This window comes from Lathamus discolor, chromosome 6, assembly GCF_037157495.1.
Source record: "Lathamus discolor isolate bLatDis1 chromosome 6, bLatDis1.hap1, whole genome shotgun sequence".
Classification (NCBI taxonomy): Eukaryota; Metazoa; Chordata; class Aves; order Psittaciformes; family Psittacidae; genus Lathamus; species Lathamus discolor.
The window spans coordinates 46,973,799-46,993,456 of record NC_088889.1 but is presented as its reverse complement, the minus strand read 5'-3'; the positions used below and the strand labels follow the sequence as shown (position 1 = coordinate 46,993,456).

The following is a 19,658-nucleotide window of genomic DNA, read 5'->3' as shown; positions in this document are numbered from 1 at the left end:
TACAATTAATACCAATTAAATATTATACTTGCTGTGTTGTAACAAAAAACACTGAGAGTGTTATGGAGACTGACATTCTAAAATGCTAGAGGGGATAAACTGTACTTCTGCTGATGTCAGTGCTGTTTTGTGTAACTGGATGTAATGTAGCCTAGTGCCTTCAACAGAGAATTAGGTGCCAGAACCCTTAGGTTCTATTCCCAGTTTAGCTACTTGACATGTGATACTAGTATAGTTGGTTAATCTCTATTTCAGAGAGCACTTCACTATTCTAGCATCACATGTCAAGTAGCTAAACAAAATGTTAAATAATGATTCTTGCTATTTTTTGTAATGAAAGATAATCTTTGTCAAGTATTTTGTGATTCCCAAATGAAAGACATCATGTGTAAACTGTGTTAATACTTCATTAGCTGTATTTGATACACCCATGCCTTTTGAAAAGGGCTTTGGTTATCCTTAAAGTAGCAATAGTCTTTAGTAGATTCAATGATGTTGTTTTTAGCAAATTTTATTACTTTTACTATAATATGGAGAGCTAAGAATTATTATAAATTAATACACATTCACTGTATTTCCAGTGGACTTACTGTATGATTTGGATTTTTTTTTTCAGAACTATATTCATAATGTTTTCCATTTAAACTGCCATGGTATTCAAAATTAACTTTGAAATCATGAAATTAATAGTTGGTTTGGAATGGTCCTTACTTTATTAAACTCTTGCTCAGAATTGCGTAGGAGAATAGTCCTCTTTTGATACGAAGCTATCTCACACACTGGTTCCAGGTCAGAAAGTATGTAAAAACCTTAATCTGGGCTCAATTTCCTTCCTTATATACTAGAATGTGCAAATGAAAAAGTCTTCCTGCTTCATGGCATTGAGCATAGGAAAAGCAGGGCTGCCTCTCTTCATTTCTCTAAAGTATCTTGATGGTGAAGACTTTGCTACTAAAGGAATTTGTTTAGTTTACAGCAGACTCTGGGAAGCAAGTAGTCTGATGTCAAGACAGAACAGTTTTTGAAAATCATTAATAGTGGAAAGCAAAGCTATTTGGTAAAGGCACATGGTACACTGAAGTGTCCAAGGTAACAGGAAGATGGAGAGGGAGGGATTTGTCAAATAGAGTAGATCTGTTGAGGTTAATCCTATAGTAAAAGAAATTGTCTTGTGTTTAGAATTCTAGCCTGGCATTTGGGAAACATTGATTAAGTTAATTCTTTGCTACAACTGCTGTATGTCTTATATTGCATAAAAGATAAACACTGTGCAGTTATGGAACTGTACAATAGAAAAACAGAGTTACAAGCCAAGCTACTCACCACAGTATTATGTCAGGAGGTAGTGCATTTTTCAGACAAGGTTAGCAACCACATGGAAAATGTCAGTAGATCTTATTTTTCCTGCTGGCTGATTTCTTCTTAATAATTCTAGCCAGGTTGAAGTAGCTACCTGGGCAGGTATCTATTGTGCTTTTAAAAGTATTTCTGATGCAGAATAGGAGCATTGATCCACATTTACTCATTTGCCTGTTGGAATGTACCATAGAGGGTTATTGAGGTAGTACAGTAGGAAAGAAAATAAGAGCTAAATTCTATTAGAAAAGCCGTGAAGATGGTGAGAGAGCTAGAACACCTCTTCTGTGAAGGCAGGCTGAGAGAGTTGGGTTTGTTCGGCCTAGAGAAGAGACAGCTCCAAGGATACCTTAGAGCAGCCTTCCCGTATCTAAAGTAAGCCTACAAGAAAGCTGGGGAGGGACTTCTAACAAGGGCATGTAGGGATAGGACACGGGGAAAATGGCATTAAACTGAAAGATGGTAGGTTTAGATTAGATATTAGGAAGAAATTCTTTACTGTGAGGGTGGTGAGATACTGGAACCTGTTGCCACAAGAAGCTGTGGCTGCTCCATCCCTGATAGTGTTCAAGGCCAGGTTGGATGGGACTTGGAGCAACCTGCTCTAGTGGAAGGTGTCCCTGCCCATGGTAGCGGGGTTGGAACTAAATGATTTCTAAGGTCCCAAAGATCCAAAGAATTATATGATTACATTCTGTAATTCTGTGATTCTATGGTTAAGGCTAGCCACCTTTACTTGTATGTTAACTACTCTCTGTTTTGTATTATTCTTGGAGGGATTAAACCAAGAAATTAAGAAATATAATAATAAAAAAATCATCTGAGTGTGCTAGCTAGAAACTCTGATTGAAATTGCTACATTCTCTGACATGAAAATAGGGAGGATAAAAAGGGGGACTTGCAGCATTCCATGACATACCTGTCTACCTAAAGAGCATAGAGCGTGGTCCTGGCATTTTCAAATGTTTGAAGCAATTTCACATTAATTTGTTTCATGTAGGTTACTGCAACTACATAAAGAATTGTTACTTCCTTTACCATCCATGTCTTCATGTCTTCATGCATCTCTGTCAGTTTTGCCTTCATAGCTATATTTCCAGAAAAAATAATTTATTCTGTTTAAGTAATAAATTCTCATTGGATACTGCAATTCTTTATTTTCTTCCAAACTTGATCAGCAGTAAAAAAGATGAAATACTGATTCTTTATTAGGAATCACTAGTTTTAGATCACAGTTCTAAGTGAAACCTTGTTGAAAAAATGTTGACTTCTTATAACCAAATAATTGAAGTAATAAATCATTTAGATCTTCATTTCAAGCTAGCATCCAGGAAGATATTTAATTATTGTTGGTTTTCATTCCTAATATCCCTACTCAGATAATTTTATTATAACATTACTTGTTGCTATCTTAAACTAATTTTCACCAGGCTTTACTTGTTTCTATTTTATTTGTCAACAATACATAAAATACCATCTTATAATTACTTTTATGTAAGAATTTTATACACTAACTTCTCTTCAACTCTAGCATATTTCAGCTGTCAGACTTTCAGTTTCTTGTTGATTATTTCCTACTTGTTCCTGGGTATATAAATATGCCATCTTAAGTGCTGTTCTTGGCCTATAGATGCTCATGCATGGTAATTTATTCTCTTTGTCTAATAGCACTTGTTGTATCAACCCAGGGAAAACAACCTTCTTTACCTAGTTTATAGCCCTGTATGTTTTTTGAGTATAGGAGGATGGTAATATAATTTCTTATATTACAGCAAAAACGTTTTTCCAGCTCAAACCTCTACCACTTTTCAATCAAAGCAGGATGCTAATCTCATTTAATAGTAGTGAATCAGAAGTTAAGAATACTCCAAGACACTATACTGTCAGTACCATTTTCAGAATACAGTAATACTTCTTATATCTCTCTTCCTGTCAACAGGATATGCCTTTATAAATTTTAATATTGGCAAAGATTAGCAAGAAATACACATTGGCACTTACTTCCTTTAATAGACTGACAACATTATATTGCTGGTTTTAAAACAGATGTAAATGCTATGTTTTAAGTCCTTATTCATAGTCGTCTGGTAAAGCTTGCCTGTAATGACTTCCGGAAATATCAAATTTAAATTTTTACTTTTGTGCAGTTTATGTGCAATAAAAATACAGCTTCTCTCCCCCAAAAGAATATTAGCAGAAAGAAAGAAAAATATTCTAAAGCTATGTATGAAATTATGGTACATACTTGTCTTCCCACCAGTGTACTCCTCTACCTTAAACTACATATTGGATTCTACATACTTGTGTTCTATTATATTTGTAAAGCTCTTGAGCATTTTAATGCTGAATAAGTGAAGCAGGAAAATCAAGAATAATTTTTAAGAGCATCACATTTCAGTAGCAGCCGCTTGTTAAAATATGGTGTATAAACAGCAGCAGAAAAGCAATAACACTTGTAATAATCTTACAGTTTTCCTGATTTTTTTTACCTGCAATTATGAAGCTGCTTCTATCAACCAAAAATCATATTTCTGTAAAGATAACCAGTTTATATCAGACAATCTTGAAGATTCTGTGACTATCCAGTCTGCATATCAAATACTGATTCTTCCTTTTGTGAATAAACTGTACAAATACGAAGACTTTTCACTTCAAAGCTTTATTTTCTGTTCTACTTATCATAACTCTTTTTTCCCCTTCATTTGTTTTCACTGAGATGTTTTATTATCTCTGCCACACATATGCGGTTCTCACATTAAACAGTGTGGGAGGATATTTATGTCCAGTGTCAAACATGAAAAATATGTCATACTTCCTTGCAATGATAATGTTTGCATAAAACTTTTTATCCTTCCCAGCAATGACATTACAGACCAGGCAAAGTTTGTGTTTAGATCTGGAACACTGTTTTATATGCCATCAGCAGAATTACTTTAATCTTTCAAACTGTTTGTGACAGTCACAACTGTTTTCATCACTCAGAGATTGTTGTATTTAAACAGATGAAAGAGTGATTTACATAAATTGGCATGAATCTGCAACACACAGAACCTTATTGCTGTGGTACTGAGATTGTATAGTTAGACAATAGCCTCAAGTCCATAAGACACCAAATAAGGTGTCCTGGAATGTGATTGTATCCATATGCCTCTAACTAATGCAGTATTGACACTTAGCTGATTCAAAGAAGAATTTGCTCTGAAATGAGTGTCTCCTCTTACACTACCAAAAGAATTACCAACATCAAAGTCCTGAAAACTGATGTTAATTAAAACTATGACATTTTAGGAAACTTCCATTTGATTATTTTAGAAACAGATATACATCAAATTGCTATAATCAGTTCTACTGTATCATGACTTAGTATAAAAATTGGAGCATTACACTCCATTAAAAAATGTAATATGAAGGTAATTTAGAAGGACTAAATTAAAAATGCAATTTCATCCTCTCTTAGAAGACAAGGAAAGAATCTCTCAGAGACAACAGTTCCTTCCATCTTCTTTTCAATTTGATTGTGTTATACTGAATTACCATGACAGATTTAATACAAAATGAAGATGTATACAATAGTTATAAAATCTATACCTAGAATTACTTATACCTTTAGTATAATAGCTATGAGCTGCTGGGAGCTTAGCATTCTCTTTAAATTCTCATTGAAACCTTTATTTTCTGTTCAATTCCACTGTATTTCTTCCACTGCCCATATCATAGGCTTACAGGTAAACAGAACCATAGGTTACATATTTCGTTTTTTCACAGGGATCCTAGTAGGGTGTTCTTTAGTCCAGCTGTTTTCTTCTTCTTTACTGTATTCTTATGAATTTGCTGGATGATTTCCTGTTTATCTACTTATCTTCTGGTGTCATTATTCTTTGTACTGCAGTCAGTTCCACTAGCTTAGAGTTTGTCTGCTTTTGCCCTTCTGTTGGCATCCTTGTCATCCCCTATTTGTGCTGATATTCCAAGCCAGTGGACTAATAGAATTTAAATCCCTGTCAAAGCTTTCCTTGCAGGATGTCAAGGTGATACTGATTTATTACTTTAGATTATATAACCTAATGAGCAAGTGCTTGAATATATGGAATATATTACTGCAAGGAAAGAGCAGAGTCAAGAACTGGAAAGGATTGGATAGAAGAGATTAATGCACTTGATGAATGATGAGAGGTCCAAACAGACTTGCTCTCAAAAGACTTTTAACACCTACCATCACACTGGTCACTCTCACCTAATGCTTGTCCCCTGGACGCTGTAATTTCATACCATAATCTTTGGATTAATCTTAGAAATATCCATCACTGCTATCATAATACAAACTGATTATGACAGTAACATGCTTAATCTGTAGAATTTCAGTAATTATGCGGTAACATGCATTTCTGTAGAATTTCTCTATATGTTGATCTTTTTCTCAATTATGTTTTGTACTTGTGCAAACACATGAATATCCTGCTTTAATGCTTTTGAGCATGATTGATAAAAATACTACATGCTGAAAATTTCGGAAAATCTGAGCTGTCTGGATTAGGTTCTGTTATGGTATAAACTGTGTTTGCCTTTTTTAAGCAATGATAACAGGTAAAACCTGCAGGCCAGACAGGAAGCAGCCATCAGAAGGAAGATTCTTTCTAACAAAAAAAGATAAGTAAATTTGACACCCAAACTTGTTGAACAGGATGTAGCAGGTTGATTTGTTTTGAGAACAAGAATAACAATCACAGTGTTCATAGGGCAAATCTGAGAATTTCGAAGCTAGTTAAAAGACAAAGCACCAGGTTGATACTAGGCTCTCAAAATTGGAAAATGACGGAGTAAAAACATATGGATGATACAGTGTTGTAGGATTACAGCTATGATAAAAGACAGACTCCTCCTAAATTCAAAAAAGTCTAATTTCAGGTCATCATTCAGCCTCTCCTGCAACTTATTCTGTGGTATCTTTGTGCCTAAATACTCCAGATGCCAGGACAAGATATTTAAAAACATGCCTTTGTTCTGCTGCTTTGTGAACACCCTGACAGAGGTGGAGAAATCAGTAGTTTTATTTCTTTTAAGAGATGTAAGTATGGAATTAATTGGATCAATACTTCTTTCATGGCATGTAAATCAATTCAGACTTTTTAGCATCAGGATTTTTCAGCCATCTAAACTTTTTTCCCAAGTCAGCTATTTTGAAAGTGTCTAAAAAATATTTATCAAAGGACTTCTTTTCAGCTACTGTATAGTATATTTTATGATATAACTATTTGTACGAAGCATGCATATAAAGTCTTTTCGTCCTCCAGTCTGAAAATTCCCTTCACAGTGTTGCCATCTCTGGAACGGAACCTGGTATCAAAGAGGATCCTAGTGCCCAAGGACAGGCAGGGATAACTGGCACAACAATGTAGCTTCTCTGGAGAAGCAGAAAACTTTAAATGTTAAAGAGTATAATGCTAAAGGGAAAAAAATGCTCTAAAAAAGGTGTGTTTGGGTTATCTATTGAATTCTCAGTACAGTTTATCAGTAAATATTTATAATATGTTTCCTCACCTTGAATTTTGCACAAGGGGCCTGATCCAGCATTGAGTTAGAATTGAATGGGAGTTGGATAAGGCATATTTATGTTTAAGATTATTTAAGCTTTTCTTATCAGAGCTTCTTTCCTTACATGTAATTGGGTAGTTCTTAGGCAGAGAATCCCCAGGACAGCTGACTGTTTGAAATCATGATAGGGGAACTTTGACTTTCCTGCCTTTTATGTGCCAGTCCTTTCTCATTTTAATGCAGTTTGACACTGGTTTGGTTTTGAAGTGAATGAAGTAAATTGTTTCAAGAATTAAAATTTCAAATAAAAAAAAAAAATCCAGCCATTTGATAACATTTCCAAAAATGTTGTAAAATAACTCATCCTATTAAATATTTGATGTAAAGAATCTTGCACCATTATAGATGCAAATACATTAAATTCCAAAGTATATTATTGTTTTTAGACTGAATATAATTTTTTAAGTCCATTCAACACTTTCTTGTTCTAATGGCAAAAAAAAGAATTAAGCTCATTATAACTGGGTTATTGCAGCAGAATGAGTTTACATATAAAGTTCTGTGTTAATTGCCATCCTCAGAAATATTTTTTGTGGGTTTTATAGGTAAGTTTGAATGAAAATGGTAGTCCATTAAAACTGCAACTAAGACTCAATTATATTTAACTCCTCTACTAATAGGTCAGTTGAAATTACCTCCATATTTTAGGATTTCAGCTAAATGATCATTATCATGTGTCTCTATTCTTCTGTCTGCCTTTTGCACAGACATGATAATGATTATCTAACAGAAATACTGTTATTATTGTTGAGTAAAAGCCATTTCCAAGAGATAGGAGGTACCTCATTAACAATGAGGTAATAAAGGCCCAAAGGGACAATGAGCAGAAAGTCTGCAGTCATGGCTTAGCTGCTGCACTCACATTCGCTGGTCCTATTATGTACTACTCATATTCTTTTATTTCCTTTAAATAAGGATAGACATGAACATTTAAAAATGTTTACATCTGCTGGGGGGTAGAGGGGAAATCTGGGTATTCCCAGCATAGACTTCAACAGAAAATAATCAAGCAGTAAAAACACAAAATAGATCAGGTAGGTGCAATAATAATTCTTGTTACCTTCCAGTCTTAAATTACACTAATAGGAGATTTTTATTCTTTTGCATACACTCTTGTTTCTCTCATTGTGGTAGTATCTGAGTGCTTTCTAGGAATGAATTAAATGACCTAACGTGTCACACATGCTTTATTTCTTCCGTCATCCTTTTCCCATAAGAGGAACAGTAGGGGTTTTATTTGTAAATTTGGAGATACTTTTTTTTTAAATACAGCCTTCTATGTGTTTATAGAAAAAAAAGCAAGCTCAGAAAAAATGTATGCCTTGCACTTAAATGTACCTTGATGTTTCTTGTAAAATTATTGATTAAAAGAATCCTAACAAAATACTTTCTTAAAGTTAGTGTCCTGGGTTTTATTTGTGGCATGAAGGAGAAATATTGCAGGTCCAAGCTTGCCTCTTCTTTACATTATGTTTCAATTCACAGGCCTTCCAAATTAGCAACTGGATAAATTTTCCTGCTTAAATCTAAATTGTAGAAGAACTTCCAGTTAAAAATAATAACTAAATATTTGAAAAATATTTGTGATTTTGTAAAGGAAATTATTACATTTTTGTTTGGGAAATCGAGCCTATATTATGATGTATATATATTATTTGCATCTTTCATAACTATTTGTGTGGAATGTATGTAGTCCAACAGAGGTGATTTTTCTATTGGTGTATTCTTTAAGTAGAAGTTAAATAAGACACACATGCTTTTTTATAAAAACATATGTGATTTTTAGCAATATAATTTATTTATATTGTACTTGTTCTTTCTTATTTAATTCTACCTACTCAAATTTCGTATTTCTCAAGCTAAATCTTAGGGTTTCATACTAAATAGCAATCTATAAATAGGAAGATTGTTGGTTAAAAATTCAGTTTTATTGAAATAATTTTTTTCTCCTGTATAAGGCATCAATTTTATTTTTTTTTTTTTCTTTTCTTAAACTGCTAGGTGTTCTCCAAATTCAGTTTTGATTCAGATATGATGAAAGTTAAAATATTGAACTTTAGAGACCAAACTATATCAGGTGCAGTGATGTCAATAGATAAATGTGGAGAAGTTTGCTGTCTATCTTGTTATAGCTGGTCTGTAGTTTTATAAGAAATACTCAAAACAAGGAGTGTTTATTTGGCTCATTTCACATCACTAAAATGCAGTTACAGATGCTAAAAAAAAAATAGGCAAAAATCCACCTTAGTATTTCAGCTTGCTTTCAAATGCAAATATCTAATATCAATACTTAGATTTAATTTTATTTTAATTTTTATTTGATTTACCCTTAAGTATGGGTAGCTGTGTACTTGAGAATCAGTTTGGTCTTGGAATTCTCCTCCCCCATCCCATCTATATTGCAGAACAAAAAGGGGAAGGTGACTGTCATACTTCTATGCAGCACATTTTTAGAAGGTCAGAATGATTAAATTCACTCTCAATAATGTAGTTTTTCTGTTCATGCTTTTTATTGACAGTCTTTGTTTCTTAAAGAACCTTCATTGCTTTTTTTATTTAAACAGAAATGCAGCAAAGAAACAGATGTGTCCCATATAAAATATGCAATAAATCTTGTCTCACAAATTCTTTGCTCTGAACTTTCTGACAGAAACTGTCAAATATCCACTTTAATTCTAGTATAAAATGTTCACTTTGTGTCATGGCGCCAACCACCATATGCTGGAATAAAGTCAGTAACCAGCAATAAAAAAAGGCAACATACACACCTTTGAAACAGTACAAGCAATCAACAGTGAGAAAGGTATATATAAATCTATGGAGAATTAATCTCAGCTTTGCCACTATCCTGCTGAGCGTTTACAATGAGACTTTGCTCCCGACCACCAGAAGTGGCTTACTTTGCAGGAGGAGTGTATCCTAATGAGGGGAAAATGTAGGGAAAACAAAGCAGCAGCTTTTAACCTTCCACCCCCATCGCTTGGATCACCTAGAAGAGCATGTCCCAGTGTGTTCAAACATGTGGGGCCACTACACATCACGTATTGCTGTACTTTAGCTGATCATGTGAAACCAATATTGACTGAGCTCAATCAGCAGAAATGACTATAGCTTCATAAATCATTGTTATCATTCCACAGGAGGAGGCAATGCTATGGCTTTTCTCTCCTAAAAGTTTTCAGGCCACAGATTTCACAAGCTTTTCTGGAATTAGTTTAATTATATTTGTATAATTCATTATTTACCCACCAGATTAGTTGGTTCACCATTAATAAATGGTTTTTATATATATATATATATATATTCTTCTTAGGTTTCTGACAAGACCTCCTGCTTCCTATTGGTTTTAATAATCATTCAACTATTAAAAAGTTGGTGTTTTTTTTTGTTATAAAAATATGCTGATTCTTAAAGTTTTTACTTCTGCTTACAACAGGAGATTGTAGCTTCAGATAGTCTGGATAGCTTTCCTAAACACAGAACAGATTGGACTTAATCTTGTTCTGTTTGAAAGGATTAGAACTAATTTTTCAGCTCCATAAACTGTTTAGATACATTTAATCATCTCAAAGATTAATCTTGGAATTAGACCATAACATTATAACAGTTTATTAAAAAGAAAATCAAATTAGAATGTATTTCTATAGTGGTTAAGTATTAATAAGCTTTAAAAAATATTTATTCTCTGGAACCACAAATGTGGAAGAATAAGAGATTAACGGCTTGATTGCATTTTAAGAGAATGCAGTTTCAAATAATTTAATTGGAATAAATTATAAAATGTAATGCTAGTTACTGCTTTGTAATTAATAACTCCAGATCATGGGAAAATAAGACTAATTCTAGTCTGAATTTTAATGAAACAATTACCTTTTTATGTTGAAACTAACTGAAAAAAATAGCTTAAACTTTAAAGTCCACTCTCACAGAATACAGTAGAATCATCAGACCAAGAAACATAATTTTAAGACGTATGGGACTTTGTGAAAATAAATATAAAAATTCTTTTCTTTATAGCTAGCTCTAATGTTCTGGTAAAATGATCTTCAACACTTTTTCTGGCTTATTTATAGACAGCATTATCACTTTTAAAAGAAAACATAATTTCCTAGGTTTTTATTACCTATGATAATAAACACTTTCTCTAATGTGTTGCTTGAATGTGTTCTGCTGGTGTTCTGTGCCTCTGTGTGTGTGTAAATGTCTACAATTTGTTATGCTTTGATAACATTAAAAATATTGAATCTTTTATAGTGTTAAAGAATTTCTGTGTGGTCTGTGTTAATTAGACCTTGCTCAGTACCTAAGATACAAGTTGATAACTAATATTCCTGATTACTTGTAGGCGAACTTGTTTGTTTGTTAAGCAGCTTCCCAAGACTGCACAGGGACTCTTTGTATGAATGAAACATTTGTACGTGTTCATCACTGGGTGTGGGTTTCTTAGTTTAAAAAAAAAATAATTTGTACCACTGCGAAGGAAAATAAACTTGTGAGGACTGTTTCAAGGGAAGCGTGATTACGACCTCATGGCAGCAAGTGTTCCGAAGATTGTTTTGAAAGGATTTAAGATGTCTATACCAGTTTTTAAGCCATCTAAAAAAAATTGCATAGCAAAATCCCATGTTAAGAATGTGATATTTTCTAATTTAGAGAAGAGGTAAAGGAAACAAGGCTTGTGTGATAACACTGCCTGTTGATTGTTCCCCTGCCAATAATTTTTAATGCATTGCCCAATTTTGATGAAATGTGACAGAGTTAGAGATTCTAAGATACTAAGCTCCTAAAAACTCAATAGAAATATGTGGCTAAATAGACAAGAGTGACCCTATTAGCCTTCCAAGGAAAAAAAGGCTGTATCATGAACTCAACCCTTAATTAAACATTAATGAATCCATCTGGGAACTAGCTCTAAAATACCGATTTGGCACAGTAGGCCATGTTTCATTGATTCCGTTGCTCCCAGACCTTGCTTAACTGATACCATAGAAAAAAGATCTCTTGGTAGGCGTGGGATTGTTTGCTTTGGGGATTTTTTGTATTCCAATGTACTGTACATGCAGTGAAATATTTACATATTTTTTTATAAGACAAATATGCTCCTATGTTAGATTGATGGGCTCTAGCCGTGTGAAATAATTTGCAGTCATATTAAGTATGCATTTTAAAAATTTGAATTAATACAATACAATAAAAAGCAAAATGAATAATGTTTTATACTGTATGTATTCTCCTCTGTTTGCTGCGTTTATATATGAAGTCAGTTCTTACGTAATAAGAACTATTTTTTATATAGCTAACTTTAATATTATATCTCAAAGCATAGAGTTGGGTTAGAAGTAACTCAATATTATAATGTAGCAATAGCAGAACATTCAGATTTTATGTATAGTTCTAGATAGGTCTATTTTTCTTGAGTATACCTCTGCCTAGAACAGGATACACACCTCCTCTAGAATTTCTGAAACTTTGTAATTCACTAAAAACTTTTAAGGTTATTGGTAAAGCCTATTCAATAGTCAGAGTGAAAAGTATATATGTCTGAAATTGCAAAATTAATTTTTACTGTTTGTACCTAATTTATGAGAACTTCTATACCCTCTGTTGCTGTATGCTTTGTTGTAAGATATGTTTTTAAGAAGTAAAACAGTTCTAAATTTGTATTCAGTCTGTATGAAATTTAAAACTTCGTTACAATAGCATTTAAATTAAATTTCTGTGTCTTTAAAAATTCTAAAACACCAATTTCCATACTCAGTACCAAACTTATTCTTGTTAGTCAACAATACAATACATTGTATTCCAATTGAATTGTTTTCTGATTTCACATCTTCTTTCATTGTGTATTATTGTAAATACTTTTTTTTCTGCACTTGAACTTTATTAATTTGTTTAAAAGATTCTGTTATTTTGATTTCCATTCCTTTGAAATTCACATTTCAAGAAAGTAGATTCTGATAGTGTCAGGTAATGAATTAAATTTTTGTATGTTATGGTACACAAAGTGTTAATTTATAACATTTACAATGTATTCTGTTCATGGCCTTTTTCTGCAGGGCTCTATCTTTTTCTAGATAGTATGATAGCACTAATAATAAAAAGATTAAATTGATGTTGATGATACTTACGAACAATTTGTATAAATTGTTACCCACATGAAGTTTGCTTTGCTATCATCAGCAAAACAATAAAATGTCACACTGCATTGAAAACTGCAGATCATTTAACGTGATAAATCAAGTGTCTGGACACTTTGATAGTAAAAAACCCTAGACTTGATTTTCCTGCATAAAAACTGTCCAAATGATCCAGTTGATCTCAGTCTTAGTATTCATCTACAGTGAGTTTCCTATATAGCTATGTGCTGTTGTACTGGGTCCAGCTGGGATGGACTTAATATTCTTCATAGCAGCCACTATGGGAGTTGTTTTGGATTTGTGGCTAAAACAGCATTGATAACACAGGGGTGTTTTGGCTATTGCTGAGCAGCGCTTGCACATTGTCAAGGCTTTCTCTTTTTCTTGTTCTGTCCCCTCAGCAAGTAGACCAGGGGTGGTCAAGATTTGGAAAGGGACACAACCTGGATAGATGACTCAAACAGACCAAAAGAATATGCCATGTCTGTCATGTCATGCTCAGCAATGAAGGAGGGGAAAGGATTTTGGGAGAGGTAGGCATTGCTCAAAAAATGGCTGGGCATCAGACAGTTTAGGAGAGGTAGTGAGTGATTGTCCTGCATCGCTTGTTTTTTCTTCGCCTTTTCTTCGTCTACTGAACTGTCTTTATCGTGACCTCTAGGTTTGTCTCATTTTTGCTCTTGGTAGTGTCATAGAATATGGCACTTTGGAAAAAGGTAGTGCAACTGAACCTCTCTGGAGGATATGCTTTTCTTCCTCAACCCTTGATTAAAGGGCTAGTATGTTTCCAGGGTGGGTTTCATCTTATGACTACCTTTCAGCATGGCTTCTTAAGAGGGTTTAGTCTTGACTGATAAGGAGGGTGAATTCCTGTGAGCCTAGAAAATGTCATAGTAATCTTTTGTCATTATTTAAACAGCCTCTGTCCAGGCTCTATAAAGTTCACTGAGGAATGTCATTAGGGGTTTTGATTTGGTTTTGCATTGTTTGGTTTGACTTTTTGGTTGGCTGTTTTGTTTTCAGGTTGGATTTTTTTTTTTTTTTTTTTGTCTATGTCTTATCCTAGATTCTGTCTTAACTGTGGCTGATTGGAAGACATGAGTCAGAAAAGACCTATTTTCTTCTGCAGGGAAACAAAAACCTTGTTTTAAGGTGGTTTTTTTTTTTTTCCTTTCCCTACAGAAAAAACTATAATTTAACAGTCTCTAAAAGTTCATGAAGCATAAGTTCTTGAACCACTTTAACTCAGTCTTGGAATATAAAACAAAGAGTTCTAATGTCTTCATCCTAACTCTTAGTGGTCTGAGTGTTCTCATTATTCTGAAGATTGTCATTGCTCCAGAATGCTTAGAAAACCTACAAAAAGTCATAAAAGTTTATGCATCAGATCTTTCAATTCTGAAAATGGTAAGATACTGAAAAAATAAAAAAGCTGTAATGGGTACAACTAGATCAGTAGGCTTCTGTAAACTATCCTTCTTGCATGAATTCGTAACAGAAAATTTATCTAGTCAGACTTAGTAAGCATTAAAAATTTTCACTAGTAACTGAAGTTTTTCTTGCAGTTGTGTTTACCCATTTTTCCTTCTTTGTCCTCCCTTCTTAGAGCAAGAAGTTTCACCATTTTGTGCTTGCCTCTGTTAGTTACTGAACTCCAGCTTTCAGTCTGTGCCATCATCCAATATTTTTTTAACTTTGTTCTTTCAGGAACTATTTAATAGTAGCCTGATCCATGAAGAGGTCTCAGTTATGTTGCAAATGGAAGCTGCTATGCATATATTAGACCCATTAAAAATAAATATTTTCTGTCAATTTTTCATTCTGAAATGGTGTTTGGCATGCTGGTCCATCCTCAGCAAGTAGAACATGTAGAAAAAATAAGTTGAGGGGAGTTACCATTTCACTCTAGTGCTATGTCACTCAGAATCATTATAAAATGATGACTCTTCACACACTTGTTTTTGCGTTTCAGTAAAAAGAAGTCACCAGAAATATCTCAGGTTTCTAAGAAAAATTCGTTGTATCATAGTCCCATTTATTCTCTTATTCTTTGAGGTAGATAAAATGATTAATAACACTAGGTTCTGGTTGTCGGGGTTTGTATCTATCTCTAGTGTAAAAGAATATTCTTACAGCAAATTAGAACTGCATATTTTGTAAATACCTGTTTTCCTTTCAAAGATCTTGTCTGTAGAAAGACACAAATTCTTAATTGATCCTGGCTTTTGTATCTATATTTAAAGAAGATACATTGATTAAAATTGTCTGCTTGGCATAGGACAGGATCTGATACTTTATTCAGGATATGAACTAATCTAAACAGTAGAGCATATTAAGAACTTCCATTTAGATGTGAGACCAGACAGCAAACTCTACATTTCGTAGTTCCCTGTCATTTTCAAACCTGGTTAAGTCTAATGACTCTAACAACAGACAGAAGGGTGTCTCCATACCAGATGCATCTTATGGGAAATAATTTTTAAGGACCTCTATTTAATCTGTATGCATGTAATGTAGAATACCTATGGCTACATTATGAAATAATTTGGTGCAGTGGGATTGGATCAGCAGATAGAGTAGTAGGGGCTGAGGCCAGTGTGATTACAGTAAAGATGTAAGCTTTGAGTTAGATTTAATTTGAGGTGAACATGTCCACCTCATGGGCTTCAAAGCCGCCTGAAGGCTTAAGCATTATTTTTGTCCTTTTGTCCCTATTATGTAGCGGAGTGTGTTTGCTGTGGACCTTCCTGTTTAGTTTCCTCCTAATGGAAATCAGTTTGCAAGCACCATAACTTAGCTTCAAACCAAATCAATGCTCAATAAATGGGGACCGTGGGGAAATGTGCTTCAAAAGCATCCTAATTAAAAAGCTGATGCCAATAGTCACTGTATTTCATTGTTGATTGCAGTCACGCTTTTCTCCAATATGCAGAGCAGAGTGATACCAGGAGTCCATTTCAAAACAAACAATATGTGCTAGATATAGTTAGGCTATAGAACACTTACCACAACAATTTGTGGAAGCTAAAAAGCTTACAAAAACTGAAGCAGAGAATGAGCAAGTTTTTGGGAGAGAATCCATTGAGAATTGCATTGAAATGACATCCACTGCAGGAAGCATTTTGTGTAAACTACAGAGGCAGAGAAACACTCAGGGGAAGAAAGATCATGTGTTTGTCCTGGTCCTTAACTCTAACTTAGTACCTGCTTCAGTATCTGCCAGAGGCGGGATATTAGCCTAGATGAACTCCTATGCCAATCTGATATGGCTGTTATTTCATTCTTAACTTAAGGAAACTGAGGAAACTGAAATCAAACATGTGGTCTCAGATGAAAGAATTGTTTGATCCCACTTCAGCAAAAAGGAAATTCTAAGCAAGCAAATATGGTGTTACCAGAGAAATAAGAAGATGGAAGTTCTTTAATTTACGTAGTTCATTTTAGTTGCCTGCAGTAATTCCATGAATTAAGGTGAGAATTGATATTTTGACGATGGGGTTTTCGAGGGCTGTTGAGGAAAACCACAGTTTCATGGAAAACGTTACTGAGAGCATTGATAGTATTAGTCACTGCAGGTTGTGGAGAGGAGGAAAAGAGCAGGATTCTGAGTGGAAGGTTACTTAGAAATTGTATGGAAGATTAGAGAATTCCTCTGGTTTCTTGTCTTGAACATTGTGTGGTATTTGTAACTCCTGTTTACTTGGAATTTGCTGCATAGAGTTAATTTGTTTTCTTAGCAAGTCTTAACATCTAAATTTCAAATAAATGCTTTTAAGCAGTTCCTTGGTGGGCTTTTACAGTTAAAAATATGGAAAATATTGTTATTTTCTTCCTTCCTTTTTTCCCTTATATTGGCGCACAAACACACACACTGTTATATTAATGTAAACTTTGTGTATTCCTTCCTAGAAGTCACACCTTTTTTCTACTTTCTGTAACAAATTAGAAATCTCTTTTCCTGTATTTTACCTTATTTTTTTCTTATACGAATAAAAGCTAGTAAGTCAGGTCTTACCTTCTTACTATAAATGTATAAGCATACATTAAGTCCTTGTTAGTTGTTGTGTTCTTGTTCACATGCAGGGGCCTGAGGATATTCAGCTTCTGTTGTAGCTGTGAATGTTGGGAAATCTGCCTTACCTAATAATTTTTCATTTCCTTAACCAGAAAGGAATTATTAATGTAATCATAAAGTTTTATACACAGTTCAGCTTTTAACCATCTTTGGTTTTCTATATGTAGTTAATTTTGTGTCATGATGAGCCATCAGAATTCCAACGTATATTTATTTTTAATGATATAAAATGAAAGGGCTGTGGAAATAATAAATTAAGTACAGTAGGTTAATGTTAGCTGAATTTCTCAGGAGCCTAAGATGAAAGCAGTAGATCAGAGCTGCCTTACCTGTTTCAGTTGTAGCTGACTTGCCACCAAGATTTGAGGTGGAGAATTTAATGGTGCAGAATTAATCATTTTCCTTGCAAAGGAGACTCGATGTTGTTTCTAGCTTTTGTCATGCTGAAATAACCTGAATAAGTATCTCCAGCACTCATGCTCAATATAGGAAAACATATTTGTTGAAATTAATTTGTTTTGCTAACAACAAATATTCTGAAGTAATCCAGTTTTTAAATTACTTTAACTGTCTTTGTACAAACCTATGTGTCAGTAGCCTTGTAACAAAATGGAATCTTTCTGGATAAATTTTGCAGTGGCCTTGTCTGTGAACTCAAGTTTGTAACTGTATTTCAACCAGCCAATGCACTCTTATAGATGGGCCAGCAAAAAGATGCAGTTCTTTATCTTTGTATAAAGAAGTGTCTGAATTCTGTTTATATTAACATTTGCGCTTACAGGATTATTCTGATGTGGGGTAGGAATAACTTCTGTGTTATTATTGTTTTACTTATGTGGTATTCTGCTGCAGCTAAAGTTGTTCCACTGTATTAAGAAAAACTGATCAACAGTTTAATAAAAAATAATGCTTTTGCTTAAGTACCCAGCTCAGGAAACATTTTCAAAAGCAGAAATGCCCATTCTTTGAAAATCAAATCCTTTTAGGTACTTTGTGTGAGGATTTTGTAACAGAGGGGCTCAGATTGACTAATCATATTTCAAACTCTGGGCTGCTTTTTGAAAAAATCATGTACATACCATACACTTAAAACTTAGTGCATATGTTTTCACTTTCCAGCTTCCTGAACAGAATGTGATAGCTATATGGAACAGTTGGTGTTAACTGTGTTTGGTACCTGTTCAATTCCAATTGAACTTCCAATTATTTGTGCTGCAAAACCAGGTTTAAATTTGTAAGTTCTGGTCTGCAACAATAAAGAAACATACACAACTTAATGTTCTTTTTTAAAAAATCTGAAAGCCAAGTTTAATTATTTGCTTTTTATTCTGATCAATGTTTATGACTATATTTTATATTACGGATCTTAAATGACTTTTCAAATCCAATACACTTTATTGGTGTGCATTTCATTTAGGTACAAGAAATAAATAAAAATTGAATATTAGCAAACCTTTATCACATTTATTGTACTAAGCATACAACCTGTCCAGTTTTAAATGTAAGAGATGTTTAATCTGTGGAATCTCTAAAGCAGTAAGGTGGTAATTTATGTCTTTTAAATGTTTTTCATTGGCAGCTAAAGAAGAACGTAAAAAAGAAGAGAGTAGTTTGGAAAATGCACAAAAATGGTAAGGTTTTTGCTAGTGCTTTCTAACAGTTTATTTTGGTCAAAGACATTATTGATCTTAGGGATTGCATTAAATATGAAAAAGGATCTGTACTTCAAAGAAGTAATATGCTTTCTGAAAAATTCTCATATGGTCTTCCAGGAAAAAGTTCAGTTGATTTTTTAGCCAAACAGTGTACTAAGTTTGAGGTTTTAATTGCTGTCAACATTGAACCGAATCACAGTTTTAACAGAATATAGTAATATCTAATTAACTACTTAATGTAGTAAAAATGTATTCCATTGTCACTGAACATTTTCAGCACTTTAGGCTGCTGAATGCAGTATACTGAGGAATTGGTGAAATCCTGATGTTTTATTGCCTGAATATCTGTGCCTTAGTTAGGCCAAAGAGGTGAAAAATGGGAAGAAATGAGAGAAATTGATTTTTAGATAGATAGTAAAATACTTAATAAGTTAGTATTTCTAATAATTTTGTTTACTAAATCAGTTTTGTGAGAGTGAAGAATCTGCCTTAAACATTGTGGTGTTAGCTATGGAGCTACTATAAATCAACCAGGGTAAATTAATTGTTAACTTCTTATCAATATTTTGTCTTTGTGGTTGCTAAATGGAAATCTGTGATAATCTGGGTTTTAATGTTACTTTTCTAAGCCCAGAGTCACTCCATCTAGTTGAGACACCTAGGTTAGTTTTCCTGGACAATCAGAAAAGGAGAGATAGGCACTTCCCAAATGCAGTTCAAGTCTTCAGTGAAATATTGCTCTTTGCTTGCAGAAGGTGCCTAAATTGGCTGGAGCCTTCACTGACGTGAGCTAGGGCTTTACCACTTCATTTCATTTGTCAAGGGTGGCGCCTGTCTTGTTTC

General features: G+C 33.8%; 1 protein-coding gene across 1 annotated transcript in view; it reads left to right on the top strand.

The window, feature by feature from the left end:
* FMN1 (formin 1) overlaps positions 1–19,658 on the top strand; it is a 134,670-nt gene that overhangs the window by 98,908 nt on the left and 16,104 nt on the right. The window contains exon 14 of the mRNA XM_065686635.1: positions 18,740–18,791. Coding sequence (XP_065542707.1) covers positions 18,740–18,791 — 52 coding nt within the window. The remainder of the gene's footprint in view (positions 1–18,739; positions 18,792–19,658) is intronic.